At 49.9% G+C, this 20,493-nt stretch overlaps 1 protein-coding gene across 1 annotated transcript in view; it reads left to right on the top strand.

Moving 5' to 3' along the window:
• Nucleotides 1-19,437, top strand: part of Tcf7l1 (transcription factor 7-like 1 (T-cell specific, HMG-box)) — a gene marked incomplete at its 5' end in the record, with an annotated part of 146,608 nt that extends 127,171 nt beyond the window's left edge. The window contains 8 exon segments of the mRNA XM_013514629.1: nucleotides 11,914-12,046; nucleotides 13,132-13,234; nucleotides 13,437-13,520; nucleotides 14,190-14,333; nucleotides 14,939-15,098; nucleotides 15,183-15,290; nucleotides 16,240-16,315; nucleotides 17,941-19,437. Of these exon segments, the coding sequence (XP_013370083.1) occupies nucleotides 11,914-12,046; nucleotides 13,132-13,234; nucleotides 13,437-13,520; nucleotides 14,190-14,333; nucleotides 14,939-15,098; nucleotides 15,183-15,290; nucleotides 16,240-16,315; nucleotides 17,941-18,374 (1,242 nt within the window).
• Between the last annotated feature and the right edge of the window lie 1,056 nt (nucleotides 19,438-20,493).

Raw genomic sequence — 20,493 nt, 5'->3', positions numbered from 1 at the left:
AAAAAAAAAGGGCCTGGGAGTGTAGCTCAGTGCAAGTGCCCTGGGTTCAATCCCCAGTACTGCTAACTACATCTACGCACACATGGGGACTAGTGGAAGGCTGATCTTACAGCTCTGTAGAAAGGAGCCGGTGGGCGGTAATGGCGTGGTAATGAGCTTAGCATTGTGCCCAGCACAAAGTTCGTCTTCACTGACTGTTTGCTTACACTGCCGCTTCAGTACTGCGTCACCAGCAGGACCGTGGCTGCCGCTGCTATTATGAAGAAATTAGAAAGGGAAGGAACAATTAAAAGCCTGTTTAATTAGCAAAACTAAGAGGTAATGAGAGCCCGAATTAGGTGCCAGAACAAATAGACAGATTGCGAAGGTAATAGTGATAATGAGCCCATAGAATTTAGCGTCTAATCCCCCAAGGATATGATTTAATTGGGCTGGGGTGGGGCTGGTATCGCAGTATTTTAAGCTCCCCAGGGAAACCTAAGGGGCAGCCAGAGTTGAGAATCGTTCCTCTAAATGCAAAGCATCTGCAAAGTAGAAAGAGGAGCTAAAGTTTCCCTCAGAGCTGGAGGTGTAAACACGACTTGAAGGCTTTTACAAAGTCGCCATAAAAGATTGGGCCCTGGCTTTTTTAATTAGAGAAACTACAATGCTGTGTATTATGAAAGTTTATTTTCAAACCAGGAGTAAAATGTGGGTTTTTTTGGTACCAGGAATGAAAATTCAGGACCTTGTGCTTGCCGGGCAGGCGCTGTACCACTGAGGTATATCCCCGGCCCAAAGACGTAAAATGTTTTACGAGTGCGTATAAACAAGTACTGACTGGGCCAGGAGAGGGCACAATGGAGTATTCGCACTCCTGTTGACGCCTTTAAAGCAAGCTCCAAAAATCCAGCCACAATATTTCAAATTTGCAGTATCGGAATAATGCATAATATTATTGCATAATATTGAGACTCCTACCCAGACTACCCAGACGGTAGTCCCATGTGCCTGGCCCCTGCCCGCCATCCCCGAGCACCGTGCCCAGCTGTGCAGAACAAGCACACCCACTTTCAGATAACTAAGGGGAAGATAAAATCACATCAGTTTTGTTCACATTCATTTACCCTGCATCTGTCATCACACTCAAGGAGAAATTCTTGAATGAACAAAAGAATAAATGACCTATTTTTTTTTTTTTTTTAAGGTCAATAGCCCTTCTATACCCTTCTTTACCCCAGGCCCATTTCCTTCTTCTCATTCAGAATTTTTTAATTAAAAGTTTTGTTAGCAATAATAAAAGTATGTGTGCACGGTGTGGAACACTTGGGAAAATGACAAAGGTCAGAGCAGAAGACCTGAGGCCTCCCCTCCCACATGCGCTCTGTTACATTGCGTTTCCATCTAGTGAGCCTTCCTGTGCTTTCCTGTAACTTGATTTTGCTGTGATGACCTAAAGCTCCCTTGCTACGTAGATGCTTAAGCTCTACTGAATCGTGGGCCAAATGGGTCCAGTGTTGCTGGATTTTTAGAAATGGCTGCAGTTCTCTGAAAACTGAAAAGGATTTAATCCAGTGTTTTAGAACATGGTCAGATTTTCAGGTTGGCTTTATTTCGTTTCTGCCAGTTTGTTTCTTTCACAAGCGGAGACTGCAGCATGCTAGAGGCAAGTGTTCTACCACCAAGCTCCCCGCAAGACCCCCTTTCTATTCAAGACCGTTGCCCAGGCTGGCCTCAAACTTACCACCCTGTCCTCCTGCCTCAGCCTTCCTAGTAGCTGGAATAATAGGTGTGTGCCATCGTGCCTGGCATGTTATATGTTTTATTTATTTATTTGTGTTTTTTTTCCGGTACCGGGAATCGAACTCACGTCCTTGCTCTTGCCAGGCAGGTGCTGTGCCGCTGAGCTAAATCCCCAGCCCCTGTTTTTAATATCAATTTTAGCTCTTAGGCTGAGCAGCCAGAATCCAAAGAGGGGACGGACGCAGGCAGTAAGGAGCTGGGTAGACAAAGGCGTGGAGCCAGTCCAGATGGGTGCAAGGCAGGAACATCCGTCAGCTTCGAAACACTTCCCACTTTCTTCCTGGCTGCATTTTACTTCGACTGTTTGGTGCACTGGGAATCGAACTCAGGGCCTTACACTTGTTCAGCAAGTTCTACCCCTGAGCTACACCACCAGTCTATTTAAACATTTTTTTAAGACCAGCGGCAATGGATGGTTTAGAGTTTGTGAGTTGAAATTGACGTCCTGTGTACTTTTTCTGCTACTTACAAATATAAAGTGACGGTCACCCGTGTATATAGTTCTGTGCGTTTTGACAAACTTGTTCAGTCGTGTGTGCACTGCCATCAGACTGCACGGCAGAGTTCCGTGTTAGGAGTGCCCGTGTGCGTGTGCACAGGTGTGCGTGTGTGCGTAGGAAGAGAGAGGCCCAGGCAGGCTGATTTACTTTAAGGAACCAGCTCCCGTTTTGGAGATACAAGTTGCAAATCCACAGGGGAGGCTCACAGGCTGGAGGGGGGCAGAGCGTGCGACCTGCCTGCGTGAAAGGGAGGTTGGGGGGACGCAGCCCCTCGGATTTTAAGGCTCAAGAGGCAGCCTGTGGTTCTTCGATGACTTCCCAGCCCTCAGGCTGGCCGTCTTGTCCCCAGGGCCGCGGGCAGCAGCACTCCCTGCTCAGCCATCTCACTCTGGTGGTGCTTTTCTCCAGACGGACAGCACACACACGTCTGCAGCAGCCGTAGCTGCCGGCCTGTCCTGTGGCACCGGGAGGGCTCTCAGCCTCCTGCCTTTGCTCTCTCTCTTCCCTCGGCCAGAGTGGTACCTGCTGAGGCCCACTGCGCTGTCCTGTGTCAGCAGCTTGCTCCGCCTGTGGCTGACTAGGATCCCAGTGTACAGATGTAGTGTGGCTATTACCCACCTGCTGACCAGTGGGAGGACCTCTGAGTCATTTCCAGCCCCAGGAGATCATGAATAAGTACTGTACATGCATTTCCATAAAATTATGTAAGCATGTCCATGTAACACATAAGTATGCGCACATACAGGGTTTTGTGTGAAAATACATTTCTAAGCCGGGCGTGGTGGCGCACACCTGTAATCCCAGCACGCAGGAGGCTGAGGCAGGAGGATTGTTGCAAGTTCAAGACCAGCCTAGGCTTCAAAGTGAGCTCAAGGCTAGCCTGAACTGCATAGTGAGACTCTGTCTCAAAAAGACAAACAAACAAAAGAGAATACATTTCTATTTCTCTTGGGCAAATATCTAAGAATGGAATTGCTTTATATATTTGTTTTTTTGAGACAGGGCCTCCCTGTGTGGCCTAGGCTGGCTTCAAACTCATGGTGATCCTCCTGCCTCAACCTCCTGAGTGCTGGGATTGCAGGTGTGCGCTACCACACCAGGCTGCTTTTATTTACTTTTTTTATTTTTTCAGAATGAGATTGCACCTGGGGTCTTTGCACTGAGTTACATTCGCAGACCGTTTTATTTTTTGTTTCCACACAGGGTCTCACTTAGTTGCCCAGGCTGGGCTCAAATTTGTGATCCTCTTGGAGTGCTGGGATCATGCCACCTGGCTAAGAGTGGGGTTGCTTTCTAAGAAGCTGCCAAACTGTTTTCCAAAGTGGTCGTACCATTTCACGTTGCTACCAAAGGTGCATGAAAGTTCCTGTTGTCCCGCGCCCTCACCGTGTTCAGCATTGTCAGTCTAACTTTCTTCATTCAAATGTTTGTAAAATGTGTATGTGTGCGCGTGGAGACGTGCTGAGAATGAAATTTTTAAATGATGGCTGCTTTGGGAAGGAGGAGAAAAATAGGACGGGTGCAGTGTTATAAGCAGATTCAGCTTTCTATGATATTTGAGGAAGAAAAGAACAAGCTGCGCTTGGTGGTGCAGACCTATAATCCCAGCACTCTGGGAGGCTGAGGCGGGAGGGGGCATAGATTGCACGTTCAAGCCCAGCCTGGGCAGCTTAATGATTTAGTGACACTGTGTCAAAACAAAAAAGGCTGGACATAGTTCAGTGTAAAAGCCCTGGATTCCATCCTCAGTACTACAGCCAAAATAAGAAAAAAAAAAAAAAAGAAAGAAAAAGAAAAATTGTGTTTTAATTAATCCTAGGTGGCAAATTTTGGATGTGGTTTTATACTTTTGTCTATTTCCCCAAAAAATATTTTTGCAGGCTTTATTTTTGTGTTAGCTATTTCCCTGACCGTTGCTGTGTAACAAACATCTCCATGGGTTAAAGCAACAAGCACTTCTTTTCAATGCACAGATCTGTGAGTCGGCTTGAGTGGCCACTGTAGGTTAAGGGTGAGGTTCAGGTTTTCTGTGGCTCCCGTTCCAGGTCTATGGGCTCCCTGAACAGGCATTTCTTACAGCACAATGCAGACACACAAGAAAGAAAGTATAGTTAGGGCTGCTCTCACTTGTTATCTGCCTTCTTATCTACTCATGGGCCACTGGTCACTGCACAGCCTGAGGACAAACCTAGTATCAGTGGGCCACGGGAGGAAGGATTATAAATAAATAACAAAAGCTTGTATATGTGGCTGCACCTTGACTTATTCGTATTTAGCATTTATAATCCTTTGCAGAACACATTCTGAGCAGGATTTTTGTTGCAAGTGCATGCAATCCCATTGTGTCCAATTATTGTCTGTTACATTTTAGCATTTTTAGCAGGAGCAAGATTAGAATTTTTCTCTTGCCTGTCATCTTCTCAGGATTAGAAAGTCCCTGCTGAGTATTTAGACACTAAGAGCCTCTCACTCCTTTCTCTGTCAGGCAATGATCTCTTGAGCAGGCATCAGCATCTCATTAGGGTCGGGTAGAGGAGCTGTCAAACCAAAGCTTGTGAGCAGGGCATAGTGGCACATGCATGTAATTCTAGCACTCAGGAGGCTGAGGCAGGAGGATCAAGGCAAGTTTGAGGCCAGCCTGAAATACATAATAAGACTCTTATCATTAAAAAAAAAGCCTAATTTAGGTTTATAATTTTAAACTGTCAGATGAATGTATATTTACTTATAGACAGATGTTTTATTTCTTTCCTGAGAAGTTGAGAATAAGTTAGAGACATTGTAACCCTTAGATACTTTGGTTGTATTTCCTAGGCACAAAAACATTCACTTAAATAAGCACAGTACCGTTAGCAAAATTCAAGAAACATTAACATCTCACGTTCCCATCCAACTCACAGTAGGTCTTTCATTTCCACTTCGTCCGATTCTTTTGCGCCCTTATCTATGTCCATGTACCAGCTCCATACAAGGAAATGTAAATATTACGATCTGCAGACATGTGCAGTACTAATAAAAAAAATTTTTTTAAAGAGAAACAAAAAATGTGAATTAATGAATCAAATGAGCAACCTTGAATTTGCAAAACTAAGTGAAAATTAACATTTACCCAGACACATCCTGGCAACAGTTTGAATTACAAAGGTTTCAAAATACTTTCCTTCAAGTAACCATAAAATGAAGAGTCTAGTCCCAAGGGAAAAAATAAAGGTAATTCTAGGATTCTTTGCTCGACACCCTTCCTGCTGGAAAACAATCCAAAGTGCAACCTGCAAAACCCTCCAAAACACACCAGTGCTCCAAGGCGCATTCCCTTTCCGGGCCTTGCTCTCCCTGAAAGATTCTTCCCTTATCTTTGCAGCTTTCATTGCTCATAGCATCACAGTACACGCCCTTCCTGGAGCTAAGAACCCACTCTTAGACCTGTTAGTGTACACCCTTGCCTGGAATTGGTTTAAAGAAGAGCTTTAAACTAGGCATGGTGACGCACACCTGTAATCCCAGCACTTGGGAGGCTGAGGCAGGAAGATGGCCCAGAGTTTGAGGCCAGACCAGGCTACAGAGCAAGACCCTGTCTCAAAAAATAAACAACAACAACAAAAAAAAAACAAGCCCAACCTGGACAACTTAGTGAAACCCTGACTCACAAAATATATATGTGCTGCCAAAGCAAGCACAACACAATAAAAAATGAAAGCGGCTCAGGATGTGCCAGGGTCTGGCTTCAATCCCCGTTAACACCACCGCCACTGCCCCGCTGCACAAACAAGTTGTTCTCTATCACAGGAGCTTAAACAGTGAGCGAGATGTGCGGTCTACAAAATGGGTACAGAGAGATCGAAGCAGATGCCAGAAAATGGAAAGACACCCCCTGTTCTTGGGTAGAAAGAACCAATGTAGTGAAAATGACCATACTTACAAAACTCCTATACAGATTTAATGCAATCCCCATCAAAATTCCAACAGCATATCTCACAGAATTAGAGAAAACAATCCTAAAATTCATTTGGAACCAGAAGAGACCAGAATTGCAAAAGCAATTCTGGGCAACAAAGGCAAGGCAGGGGGGGATCACAATCCCTGACTTGAAATTATACTATAAAGCTACTGTAATAAAATCAGCATGGTACCGGCAAGGAACAGACCCATAAATCAATGGAACAGATTAGAAGATGCAGAAACAACTCCAGACATATTTGGCCACTTTATATATGACCAAGGGTCCAAACAGATACACTGGAAGAAAACCTCTGTAATAAATGGTGCTGGAAAAACTGGCTCTGCACATGTAGAAGATTAAAATTGGCCCCATATTTTTCACCATGCACTAAACTACATTCAAAATGGATCAAGACAGAAACGTTAAAGCTGCTGGAAGATCAAATCTGTAAAACTAAAAAAAAAAAAAAAAAAGGTAAAACTCTTGAAGACATTGGTATAGGCAAAGCCTTTATCAATAAAGCTCTGATGGTACAGGAACTATCACAAAGAATCAACAACTGGGATCTCATCTTATTAAAAAGCTTTTGCACAGCAAGAGAAACCACCAACAGAGTAAAGAGACAACCCACAGTGTGGGAAAAAAATGTTTGCAGGGGATGTTCCTCAGAGGAAGGTTTACTGTTGAGAATGTATAACAATTCTAAGAAATCAGACCTCACAAATTTAAAGACCCAGTCCAAAAATGAGCATCACAGATGAATAGACACTTCTCAGATGGAGAAATACAAACAGCAAATAAATATATGAAAAAATGTTCAGCATCACTCATCATTCAAGAGATACGAATTAAAGCAACACTGAGATTCCATCTCACCCCGGAAAGAATGGCTATTATCAAGAAATCAACCAATAACAAATGTGCTGGTGAGACTGTGGGCAAAAAGAAACCCTTCTCCACTGTTGGTGGGAGTGTAGACTGGTACAGCCACTGTGGAAATCAGTGTGAAGAGTCCTCAAAAAACTAGGATTGGAGGTTCCATTTGACCCAGCTATTCCCATTCTGAGTATCTTCCCAGAAGAATTAAAACATCGTACCACAGCGATATATGTGCACCCATGTTGTAGCAGCACAATTTGTAATAGCTAGATCTAGAAAAAACCCAAATGTCTATCAACTGAAAAACATAAAAAAGATGTAGTCTTTTTATATAATGGAGTATTACTCAGCCATAAAGAAGGATAAAGTGGAGACTTATAGGTAAAAGGATACAACTTGAGACCATACCCATAAGTGGAATAAACCAGACACGCGTGTAAACATTGTATTGTCTCCCTAGTGTGAGAAGCTAAACGAGTAAATGTGATCCAAAATGTACAGTAGATACTGGGAAAGCGAAACTGGTTTAGGGGAATGGAAAAAAAGACGGAAGGGAAAAGCAGAAGGAAAATATATATACCAAAGATAGTTGAAAAAGTTATACTACTAATTTCTCTCAGTTCATTTGAACAGATAGATTTGTGCTAGTATTATCTGGACAATTAAATGCTGATATCTCATACTCTGAGTAACCAAAGGTAACAATATACAATGTATTAACCATTGGTACCTTCCTATCATTGTTTTGGAATTTTGCTTTTGTTTCTTTTTCTTTAAAATAAAAAATTAAAAAACAGCTGCAAAAAATGAGTGCAGGCGTAGCACGTCCTGCTGAGGTACAGACGGGGCGGGGGAGAGAAGAAAGCGAACGCTATCATAGCCATGTTTTGCCCTAAGAACATTTAGGAAGAAACCTACGTTTGCTGTGTGGGACGTGAAGTGTGCCTGAGAAAAATCGGCCACCCCTCGCGGGGGATCGGGGTAGGGACTTGGCCCGCCGGGCGCAGTCCAGCACAGCACAGCGCAGCGCACCTCGCTCTACCGGAGCCCAGCTGGGTAGGTTGTGGGTTACTTTCAAGTCCTGATGAAATAACCCTGGGGAAGTGCGCACGTAGCTTCGACAGATTCCTGCAACAGCCGTGAGGTTGAAAATTTGCTAAGAGCACAAGCAAAAACAACGGCAGAGGGGAGCGCGGGAGCCCGCTCCGAGCTGATTCCCGGGGGCAGATGCAAGCCTGGGGCGCCCTGCAGCCCTGGGGGCCGCCCCCCAACCCCACCTCCAGTCCGCTGCCCTCCAGCTCGCAGCGTGGGGACTGCGTGGTGCCTTAGGAACAAGTTCAGTCTCCTTTTCCCTCAAGGCCTGTCCTTAGCATTGTCCCACACACCGCGCAGATCCCCAGAGAGAAGGCTGCCCGCCTCCCGAGCAGCTGGTTGTGGACGGCACGGAGGTCTTCAACGCACCGCCGGAGGCCGGCGCCCCCTGAGCTGTCCCCATGCACCTCTGAGCTCTCCAAGTGGGCTGAAGAAGCGGAGCTGGTGAGCACCTGGGTCTGGGGGCTCCTAAAGCTCCTGCGAGCCGCAGCTGGAGCGGGGACCCCGGACATTTGGGGGTGCGACTGGTCGTGGCTTAACAGGAAGCTCTGGAGCTCGAGAGGCGCCACGTCGCCTCCCCGGGAGCCGAAGCGCTGCGTCTTGGACAGACTGGGAGAGACGAGGGACAGCTCCTACGAATGAGTTAGGTCCCGGTGGCTTTCGGAAGGATTTAGGCCCAGGATGGCGTGGAGGTGCTCTTCCTGGGACCCGTCCATCTGGGCGGGCTTTGCTTGTAATGTTGCTCTGGGGTTGCCCCTGGGGGTGTGTATTCCAGATCCTTGGCCTGAGCTTATGCTGTGGGCATCTTGTCCCTTAGGGTAGCGGAGGAAAAAAGCAGGAACTTTGGATTTGGTTGATCTGGGTTTTTGTTTTTTTGAGACAAGATCTCCCCATGCAACCCACGCTGGCCTCAAGTTTGCAACCCTCCTGCCTCAGCGTCCTGAGTGCTGGTATTACCGGTATACACCATCACACCTGGCCAGCCTGGAGCTGGCAGGAACTTTCACTGGGACAGCAGTCTCCTAAAAGAACTGTCCCTCCAGTCCCCTCAAGAGAGCAGTCCGGTCTCAGCAGTCTTGAATACCACGTCTGCTTCCCGCCTTTCCCTCAGTGCTTACTTTCTGGACAAGAACGCCACCTGCTGGGCGGTCAATAGTCATGGCGCCTTTACCTGACTACCTAGATATCCAAAGTAAGTCACATCCCCACCCATTCAGTGCTGTTTGCCAGCTTCTGAGAGGCCAAACTGAAGCACACAGGGGCCACCAGGACATTGGGATACTGTCGCCTGGCTCTGGGTGGCTATGGGTGATATAAGTAAGTGGAAATTAAAAACTGATGCATGAGAAGTCTGAATGAAGTGACTGGGTTAGATGGCGGGATTGTGTTTTCTACAGGCTTTATGATGTTTGTGGTTCCATCTTAGAAAATATGTGGTATTCTTAGTATGCTTTTCCTTTTTCTTTTTTTTTTTTTTTTTTTTTTTTTTTTTTTTTTTTTTGTTTTTTGCAGTACTGGGGATCGAACTCACAATTTTGCGCTTGCCGGGCAGGCGCTTACACCACTGAGCTATATCCCCAGCCCCTTTTCCTTATTTTTTGGAGGCAGGGTTTTACTATGCAATTCAGGCTGGCCTTGAACTTACCTTATACCCCAGGCTGACCTTGAACTCCTAGCAATCCTCCTGCCTCAGCCTCCCAAATGCTGGGATTACAGGCATGTACCATCATGCCTGGCCCTTTAATACATATTTTAAATAGTAATGTATTGAAACTATTGAAAAGGAAGCAATAAAAATCACTCAGTTCTGCCTCGAACATAACTACTGATTACATTTTTTCTGTGCTTCTATTTAATTTTGGTTTTGGCTTGGGTCTTGGTTCTATGTTGTTTGTGGTATCAGGGACTGAACCCAGGGTTCGCATGCTAGCCAAGCTCCCTGCCACGGAGCTACATTCCCAGCCTTAGCTAGTCCCCTTTTTTATAATTGCGGTTTATATTTGTTTATCTTTAAGTTATGGTCATTCTGTGTAATTCTTCTATCACCTTCGTTCTCTTTGGTAATAACCCTGTTGCATTTATAATGTTCAACAAAAAAACCTTTAGGCAAAGCTGGTTCCAATGAACCCAAACACTTCATTTAGTTGCATTGGGTTCCAGGAAATCTGATCTTAGTTTATACCTTTATTTGTGCAGTATGTTCAAGGATGGAGACATCATCGACCACAGTAACGGAACAAGTGAAAACAGTGTGGAGGAAATGTTAGGATTCATTGCACAGCCAGGGGCAAGCGCACCCGCGAACGTGATAAGAGGTGACGGGAGGTGAAGCGGGATTCTGCCAGCAGGGCCCGTTGTGTTCGAGCGCCACCTAGTGGTCGTGGTTAGGAACAGCGTGGGTCCTCTGTCTCCCAAACCTGCTTGGCCAGCAAGAGCACAGGGAGGCCGAGGAAGCCGGCCTCATCATCCGGGTCTGCAGTGTGAGCGCCAGATGCGCATCAGGAAGGGAAGGCGGGCTTGCGGAGTCTAGGAAATTCGAACAGGAAGACAGCTGTGTGGAGTTCCAGCTCTGGGACCAGCTCCAAATCTCATCTCACGAATCTTTTTCAAACTTACCTTTTTACTTCTAACTTAATTACTTTTTAAAAAAAAATCTGACCCTATAGTTGTGCTTTGATCAGGATCTTGGGAGGCAGGTAGTATAAGAGAAAGAACTCTTTTCAGAGCCCCACGTACCAGGCAGGAATTCCAGTTATGCTGTTTGTTACCCCTATGCCGAGGTGCAGCTGCTTAATGTTTCTGAGCTCAGTTTTCTCATCTCTAAAATGGGGACAATCAAGCCAGGCATTGTGGTGCATGCCTTTAATGCCAGCACTTGGGAGGCTGAGGCAGGAGGATCACCATAAGTTCAAGGCCAGCTTGGGCTACATAGTGAATTCAAAGAAAAAGAAAAAAGAAAAAAAATAATATGTATATATATATGACGATCGTATTTTTTTGCCAGGTTGTAAGAAGGACTAGCCATTGTGCATATTGCCGTGTTTGTAATTTGGGTGTTCAGTAAAGTGTAGCTATTTTTGTAATAAAGATCCTTATTGTTGCATCAGATCAGATGAAAATTTTTAAAATGAATTGGGTTTGCCAGTTCTAGGATGCGCGGGTTTTTCCCATTCCCAGCTCTGAAATCAAGGTGCAGCCTAACATGCTAGTGTTCCTTCTCCACGTCCAGCTACATAAAATAATGCTCCTCCTTACATTCGATGTGGTCGGCAGCCGTGTCGTAAATGGTGCCTAAAGCAGAGCTGAAAGCACGCTCGCTCTGTGCCTCCCGTCTGAAGGCGGTCACTGGTAGTCCGAGCTCTGCTGCTGAGAAGCCCCCACTGCTCTGTCCCTGGTCTCAGAGCCAGACCTGAGAGATGTTTGTGTGAAGCTGATTTGCAGAGCTGGGCCAGGCCTTGCAGGTGGGCCGAGGTCACACAGCACAGTCTGCAGCTGTGTCCACGGAGGGATCCGGGCGGTGCGTAGGCGGTGAATCCCTTCCCTCGCCCGCAGCTTCCTTCTCTGCTGTGCGGGCTGCTTCCTGTCTCCGGAGAGCGGTGTGGAGGCTGAACGGGATGTGCGCGGGAAATACCTGGCACACGCTCCCTCGGTAACTCACAGCTGAGTCTGCTCCCGTCTCCTTGGCAACTGGTCCCAGTCCTCCTTCCCTGTGTCTTACAGTCTAACAAAGTTCCTGTTGTCCAGCACCCGCATCACATGCACCCGTTGACGCCCCTCATCACCTACAGCAACGACCACTTCTCCCCGGGCTCCCCTCCCACACACCTCACCCAGGAGATCGACCCAAAGACGGGTGAGTCGCCCGCCACACGGCTGCTCTCGAGCTGGGCAGGTTTTCCTGGGGGGACACAGCCGGCCCTGAAGGAGGCAGACCTGAGTTCACATCACGCCTCCAGCCCTCCAGAGTGACCTTGACCTTGTGCCTTCCCCACCTTGGGGATAGGGTGAGGGTTAAAGGGGGTGAACTAGACGAGCTCCAGTAGCCCAGCTTCCCGTTGTATCTCTGTAAACCAAAACCCATGCTTGCCCTAGGTTCTACTTTCAAACAGAGTCATCGGTCCAGCCAGGCTTCCAAGTATAGTTGTAAAAGCAAGAAAGCGAAGCTAGGGTGTTTGTGTTTTTTTGTACTGGGGATCAAACTCAGGTCCTTCACCCTGAGCTACATCCCTAACTCCTTGTTTGACTTATTTTGAGACAGAGTCTCACTAAGTCGCCCAGGCTGGATTCAGACTTCTCAATCCTCTTGCCTCAGCCTCCCAAAATGTTGGAATTATAGATGTATGCCTCTATGCCAGGCTAGCTTTTTAAAAAAATTTCAGTGGCCCTAAGGGCTTCACACTGGCCTCCTAGAACTGTCGTGGCTCAAAGCGTTTTGAAGCCTCTCTCTGGAGAAATAACGCTCACCACACACTGCACGTAATAAACAGGGTAACTGAGGAAGAGACGCCTCGAGTTCCGGGGCTGAGTATGTAGCTCCATCGTAGAGTGTGCGCCAGAGCCATCACCAGCGCTGAAAAACAAAACAACGAGAAACCCAGGGTTCATTTCTCCACGAAGGAGGCCAGTTTTCTAGACTTTTAGTTAACGGATGACTCGGGGGCTATCCTGGCCCTCTGGCGGGGATTTCCTGACCCTCTCTCACAAGGAACCCATTCCTGTCTGACAAGCAGCTGAAAGTTACTGCAAACCGCAGAGATGGGTGCTGTGTGGCTGGGAAGATGAGAAGGCCCCTGAGGGCTGGCAGAGCTGTGGGCAGGGGTGGAGGGCGAGGATGGTGACGGGGGAGGCAGCCCTCCGGGCTCCAGACTCCTGGAGACACAGCAGCAGGAGGCAGTGCGGGGAGGGAACTGTCTGACTCGGCTCTCTCTTTGCAAGCAGGAATCCCCCGGCCCCCTCACCCGCCTGAGCTGTCACCATATTACCCACTGTCTCCCGGAGCCGTTGGACAAATCCCCCACCCCCTCGGCTGGCTCGTCCCACAGTAAGGAAACTGCCAGGCCTCTTACCCCTTTCTCTCCTGTGCTGAGCTCTGCCTCTGACCCCAGGGCTCGGGCCTCCCCGCGCCCGCCCCAGGCAGCTTGCCCTGCTCTGCCCACTTCCCGGCGCTTTCCCCACCTGCCCCTCTCCATCCGGCCTGAACGGTCCCAGCACCTGACCAGATTTCTTGCTCCTGGCCCTCACAGGCAGGGGCAGCCCATGTACTCCATTCCTCCCGGTGGCTTCCGGAGCCCTTACCCTGCCCTGGCCATGAACGCCTCCATGTCCAGGTGAGTCTGGGCGGGGCTGAGAACTGCGGTGACAGCCACTCCTCGCTGTGACACGGCCTTGCTGTGCTCAGTGAGTGAGCCACGCAGAGCTCGCCTCCCCGCCCACCCCTCTGCCCAGGCTCGCCTCGTGCCCCTGCTCCCTCCCCTGGGCTGGATGGAGGCACAGGGTCCTTTGCTCGTCCGCAGCCAGGGCCTCAGAGCCTGGGTCCCTGCCCGCCCCGCCCGCTCCCTGGGCGCAGGCTTTGTGGACGGAGGCATTCGAGTGTCCACTTTGCCCTCAGAGATAGGGGGAGCTTGGTGCCCCGCACAGTGTGAGGAGGGGAGATGGAGTGGGGTGGATTCTGTCCCAAGGGTGGCACCTGACAGTGGCCCTCGGGGACAGAACCTGTGCAGCCCATGGCATCAGCTCTGTTTCCCCATTTGCGCTGCCCTCTGACCTCTGCACCTCCTTTTGTGTTTTCCAATCTACCTGCTTGTGGCACCAGGTCGGGGTGCCCGGTGTCCCGGGGGGAGGTGAGCATCTGGTGTCCCTCAAACCTGACTCTACAGCGGACAGCGAGTGGCCCCCCACCCCACCCCCCAAACTGGCAGGGAGCCTCCTGGCCTCCGCTGGGTGGCGCTCACTCAGCCTGCGTCCCCTGCTGCCGTTTCTTCCCGCCTGCCCCGCAGCCTGGTGTCCAGCCGCTTCTCCCCTCACATGGTGGCTCCCGCCCACCCTGGCCTGCCCACCTCAGGGATCCCCCACCCCGCCATCGTCTCCCCCATCGTCAAGCAGGAACCGGCGCCCCCCAGCCTGAGCCCCGCAGTGAGCGCGTAAGTAAGCACGGGTGGGAGGGGACTGGTATTTGCTATTTGTTGCTGTTCGTTTTTCTCTCCGGCCTGCACCTGGGAGGAGCCCTGACCTCCCCAAGAATTGTTCCCTTTCACTTTCTGTGTCCCCGCCCCTTGACAGACTTGGTGCAGCTTTCCCCATGTTAAGGAAAGTTTCAGTGAGGCCCAGGGGCTGGAGGCCGAGACAGCGCGGGCTTGCTCCGCGCCCTGACACCCGTGAGCGTGCAGGGCCTGGCATCCTCTCGGGGACCACAATGGCCCCGAGCAGAGCTGAGAGGCGCAGAAGCCCCTCCTTCGCCCGCTGTGCCTGGAAGGCCGCAGGAAAGCCCCTGCCCCTGCCCAGAGGGCCTTGCCCGCTTCTCCTAACCCCTCTCGCCAGCTCTCCCTGTGCCCCTTTGTCGGGAAATTGTCAGGGGGTTTTCAGAGATGGCACCGAGGCGATTCAGGGGGTGAGGGCTACGTGTGGAAGGTGCCCCAGTGCTGAAGCGAGCTGGATCAGCACCCGAGCTGGTCTGCAGCCCTCCCCAGCATCGGCAGCTGCCCGGTGACTGCCAGACCTTCCTGACTCCCGCCCTGCGCCCTCCCAGGAAATCCCCAGTCACCGTGAAGAAGGAGGAGGAGAAGAAGCCCCATGTGAAGAAGCCTCTGAACGCCTTCATGTTGTATATGAAGGAGATGAGGGCCAAGGTGGTGGCCGAGTGCACCCTGAAGGAAAGCGCGGCCATTAACCAGATCCTGGGAAGGAAGGTGAGGCGCACCCTGGGCCCGGCTGCAGGGCCCCGTCCCCTGGGCCCGCCACTTCCCGTCTCTGACGCGCGCTCTCTCCCGCAGTGGCACAACCTTTCCCGAGAAGAGCAGGCCAAGTACTACGAGCTGGCCCGCAAGGAGCGGCAGCTTCACTCCCAGCTCTACCCAACCTGGTCAGCCCGGGACAACTACGTGAGTGGCCAGGGGACACACAGAGGACTCTTAAGGGAGAAGGCCGTGTTTCTCTAGAAATAAGAAACTATTTTAATTCTGAGAAGGTCACGAGATAGAGCCAAGCACAGTGGCACACATCTATAACCCCAGCACTTGGGAAGCTGAGGCAGGGGGATCACTGCCAGTTTTTGAGACTAGGCTTATCTACATAGTGAATTCAAGGCTAGCCTCAACTACATAGAGAGACTTTATCTCAAAAAAAAAAAAAGTCACAAGCTATCTAAGGCCAGACTTAAATTTGTTCCTTTCCCATTTGAGCTGGACTCCACCTTTGATTCCGTAACAGTGGGGATAGTATGGCTTAGGGCTGGTGGGGGGGTTGTCCTGTAGCCACAGGCTTCTAATCAGGGACTCAAAGAGCAGTGTCTAAGCCACAGGAGGCTTGGCACACCTATCTATACGCTCACTGATACTCAGCAGCTTTGCATAGGTCAGTTCTTGTTTTCTTTTCTACTGGTACGAGGATTAGCAGCTGCAACAGACTTTCAGAGGGACCCAGGACCCCTCAGGAAAAGATCCAGAAGCACTACGCTAGGGAGAGAGCAGGGAAGCCAGCCCGGAGGAGGGGGCAGGCTGGGGCCTGCAAGAAGCCTGGGCCAGCACCCCGGGGAGGGAGGTTTCCACCTCTCAGGGCTCCGAAACCAGGACCCGCACCTAGGGTAACCAGAGCTGCAGGGCAATGCCCCATGCCCCTATCCTCGGCCCCCTGACAAGAGACTGGATATTAATAGTGAAGCTAGTGTTCTTTTTTTTGTTTTTGTTTGGGTACCCGGAATCGAACTCGGGACCTTGCACTTGCCAGGCTGGCGCTTATACCGCTGAGCTATATCCCCAGCCCCCAAACTAGTGTTCTTAAAACAAGGTATTCATCTGTCCCTATTCGCCTCTCCTTTTGGCCATCTTTTAGGGTAAGAAAAAGAAGAGGAAGAGAGAAAAGCAGCTGTCACAGACGCAGCCCCAGCAGCCAGTCCCCGAGGCAGAGGGTGAGTCAGGCCCTGTCCTCTCTGTGTCCCTCCCCCACCGTCGCAGCCACACCTGCCTGTGCGCTGTCCGGGCCTCTCCCCAGGGCAGCCTCACTCTACCCAGCTGGGGGTCGTGTTGCCTTTTTAGAGGTGACCAATTAAAATGCTCAGAGAAATTGAGGGATTTTTCCCAGTTAGTCTGCTTGTTAAGTGGTGGGGGTAGGATTTGATCCTGGGACTTTCTCTGAAACCCAGGTACTTCTCAGTTCAGTTGAGTTATAATTTGAGGATTAGGTACAAGAATTAATGCCTAAACAAAAGATGGACTATGAGTTCAGTGTGGTGGCGCAGGCCTATAATCCCAGCACTCAGGAGGCTGAAGCAGGAGGATTGATACGAGTTCGAGGCCAGCCTGGGCTCTGTAGTGAGACCCTGTCTTAAAAAGAATGAATGAGCTGGGCATGGTGACGCACGCCTGTAATCCCAGCACTCAGGAGGCTGAGGCAGGAGGATTGTTGTGACCTGGCCTACAAAGTGAGCTCAAAGCCAGCCTGAACTGCATAGCGAAACCCTGTCTCAGAAAGACCCCCCCAAAAAAAAAAAATTAAAAAAGAATGAATGAATGAACAAAGATTGAAATTAGCCTCATAATTCCCACAGGCAGGCGGCCCACTAGCCTGACATTCCGCCTATCAATGAATCTGGTAGGATCAGATTCCCCTAGATGTTTCTTTGGTCGAAACAAATGGTTTGGGGCCACTTGGTGTGAAACATCGGTACTGTCTTTTTACACCAGAATCACACCCAGCAGAGAGAGACTCACACTGTGGCGAGGATTTAGGTCCCGTCCTCAGGACAAGGCTACAACTGCTTGCACCCTCTGCAGTGCTTTTGGTCTCCTATTTCTCTTTGCCTTTCTTCTTCCTTTCTTGCACTTACATAACTTGTGTCTTCAGCTACACAAGAGGACACATGAAAAAAATTTTTAAAAGAAAGAGGACACATGAGCAAACTGTGTAGACACAGCATAGCCCAGTGTATACTTGCTGCCCAGCAGGGTTCCACTATCTCTGATTGCACTGGCAGCCCAAGGTTTTATTTTTTGTTTGTTTGTTTGTTTCCAGTACTGGGAATCGAACTCACGACCTTGCGCTTGCCAGGCAGGCGCCAGCCCAAGGTTTTAAAGCAAATTGAGTGGCTACATCCCAAAAGTTACAAGATTTAGGAAAGAAAGATGACGCTTTGGTAGACGGAGCCATTTGCCCTCTAGGGTGTGAGTCTTGGACAGTTTGGGCATCGCCCCCGCTCTACGTGTTCTTCAGTGTGCTTTTCTAGGTTTGGAATCCTTGGAAGTGACCTCAGATCCTTCCCATCAGCATGCCTAGGTTTCCAAAGTTCAGCTGTTCCTCCGTCTCTATGGGAGCTGATTCTGTGACTCACCCCACCGTCCACTCCACGGCTGCCAAACCCCCGGATGCGCACGTCTCTTATAGAAAATGATTTTTTTCCCTCAGCTCTTGCTTGACTCCGTGGCTGCAGACCCCGTGGACCCAGAGAGCCGCCTGGACGTGTGTTCAGCCAGCACTGGCCCGGGCCCTCCCGCTCCCAGGGGTCTTAGATGCTCATTTCTTGTGCTTTTCCCTTAGGTGCTCTGGCCTCCAAGAGCAAGAAGCCGTGCGTCCAGTACCTGCCCCCTGAGAAGCCCTGCGACAGCCCTGCCTCCTCCCATGGCAGCATGCTGGACTCTCCCGCCACGCCCTCTGCGGCCCTGGCCTCGCCCGCCGCCCCAGCTGCCACCCACTCGGAGCAAGCCCAGCCCCTCTCCCTCACCACCAAGCCCGAGAGCCGGGCACAGCTGGCTCTCCACTCAGCCGCCTTCCTGTCCACGAAGGCTGCAGCCAGCTCCCCGGGCCAGCTGGGCAGCCAGCCGCCCCTGCTGTCGCGGCCACTCCCCCTAGGGTCCATGCCCGCCGCTCTGCTGACCTCTCCCCCTGCCTTCCCAGCCACGATCCATGCCCACCAGGCCCTCCCCGTGCTCCAGGCCCAGCCTCTTTCCTTGGTCACCAAGACTGCCCACTAGGCTGCCCGCACCCCATGCAGGCTGTCGCGTGACTCATCAAGTAGTAATGATTCAGAAGAAGACAAAAAAAAAAGGAAACTTTATTGGTCAATATTTGACCACTCTGGACTGTTCTGTAAAGTAGCTGGTAATGACAGCACTTTACATTTTGTAGATGTAACCAGTAGCTGAATTTTAGGCTTTTTTAAAAAAAACAAAACGACAAAAAAATCTTTACAAGAAAGAGAATGGAAGAGTAGTGTGTTGTTCTCCCTGTGTGTGCTACGGTGGACAAGCCTGGGCAGAAGACACCTCTCTCTCTCTCTCTCTCTCTCTCTCTCTCTCTCTCTCTCTCTCTCTCTCTCTCTCTCTCTCTCTCTCTCTCTCTCAGTCTCTCTCTCAGTCTCTCACTCACTCTCTCCCTTCCCTGGCTCCTTGTCCACCCCCACCTGCCCCAGCTGCCCCCATCAGTCTGTGTGGTTGCCACGGCCCAGAGCCCCAGCCTGGTACCACTTGATCTAGACCCATTCCTCCATGTCTTCTGGGTCCTGACCCAAGTTTTTGTCCAGTGGTAACCACCATGGGTCCTTCCGCCTTTGTCCTCTGCCCAGTATAAGGCTGTGACCATGTGCGAAGACATCTTGGCCTGATTTGTCTCCAGCGGCCTCCCCTTGCCCTTTGGGAGGCCCTGGCTTCTGTCCCCAGCGCCGCAAAACCCTGCCAGCTTCCAGCTCGGGTGGGGAAAGAGGTCCTGTGAAATGGTCCCCCCCCCTCGCCCACACATTGCAAGGGACTCAAGGTGCCTGCTACTCGCACGGTGACGTCTGTGTTCCTCCCCCGCCAGTTGAGATCTGCACCCCACAGCTGCAGAGTGGCAGCGGGGCCCGGCCCCGGGCTCTGGCTCCGCCACCTGGCTCCGTGCTAGCACAATCTGCCAAAGTTCCAAGACCCTCTGCCCTCCCCTGTCACCTCACATGCTTCTTCTGTGTGTACTTCATTTTGTTTTTATGGTTTTTGGAGCAATTTTAACTCCCAGTTGTTTATTTTCACAAAAGAAAATAAAATTGCAAGTTGCAAGACCTTCTCTGAGTGTTTTGGTTTTTTCAGTTCTTTCCTTGAATGAAGCCACCAAGGCCTAAGGTTTGCAAACCACCTGTTGGTGAGAAATGTAAAAAAAAAAAAAAAAAATACAGTCCAACTGCCAGGCTCATGTATACACAGACCAAGCTGTGCTGATCGCAGGGTCTTTATCTACAGTTAATTTAAACCAGTTCACCACCTAGAAGACATTTATTGTATGCTTCATGCCCTCATATGTCTTACGGTTGCCAAGATGTGAGGGGCAGCTTTGATGTGACGCTTTTCAAAGTATCTTAAACTGCAATTAATGGTTTTGGTAATAGATTTATTATTAAAGTGCAGTTAATGCATTTGACTCATTTAAAGTGACAATATTTTCCATTTAAAATAGTGGACAGCCTGGGTGTGACGGTGCACGCCTGTCTCCTAGCACTTGGGAGGCCGAGGCGGGAGCTCAGCAAGTGCAAGGCCAGCCAGGGCTATGTAGCAAGATCCTGTCTCAAAAAAAAAAAAAAAAAAAATAGTGGACAGAACGGGTGTAGCTCAATGGTAGCCTTGCATAACATGGAAGAGGGCCCGAGTTCAATCCCCAGCAGCAAAACAACAAAAGAAAAGTGGACAGTGTCTTTTGTGTGTGATGCTAGGGGTTAAGCCCGGCAGCTCGCACTTCATGCTCCATACAGGTAGAAACATACAGTACTTTTCCTTTCGTGTCATATTTCCAAGGCTCACCTATGTTGTAGCATGATTCAGAATTTCATTCCCTTTTCTGGCCAGACACATTTCCTTGTACATCGTGCTTTTCACTAACCTGAGGTCTCAGGGGTGACTGTAAACTCCAGCTGTGCGCTGCGGGGCCCCGGAAAGGCGGTCACAGATGTGTGCAGTGTGACTTCTTTATCCTGGCACTCAGCCTGATGCCTAAGTGTCTGGCCAGGTGTCCCATTCTAGGAAACCTGTGTATAGTGAAAGATGCCGCGTGGCTCCATCTGACCTGGGCCAGTCTGCTCCCACCACGATGGCTGCTCTCCGGGAGAAAAGACAGTCGGCCCGGCACAGC

The sequence above is a fragment of the Chinchilla lanigera genome, unplaced genomic scaffold (assembly GCF_000276665.1).
Source record: "Chinchilla lanigera isolate Chin_1 unplaced genomic scaffold, ChiLan1.0 scaffold00023, whole genome shotgun sequence".
Lineage (NCBI taxonomy): Eukaryota > Metazoa > Chordata > Mammalia > Rodentia > Chinchillidae > Chinchilla > Chinchilla lanigera.
The sequence above is the reverse complement of the archived record's forward strand: the minus strand, read 5'-3'. Positions and strand labels throughout refer to the sequence as shown.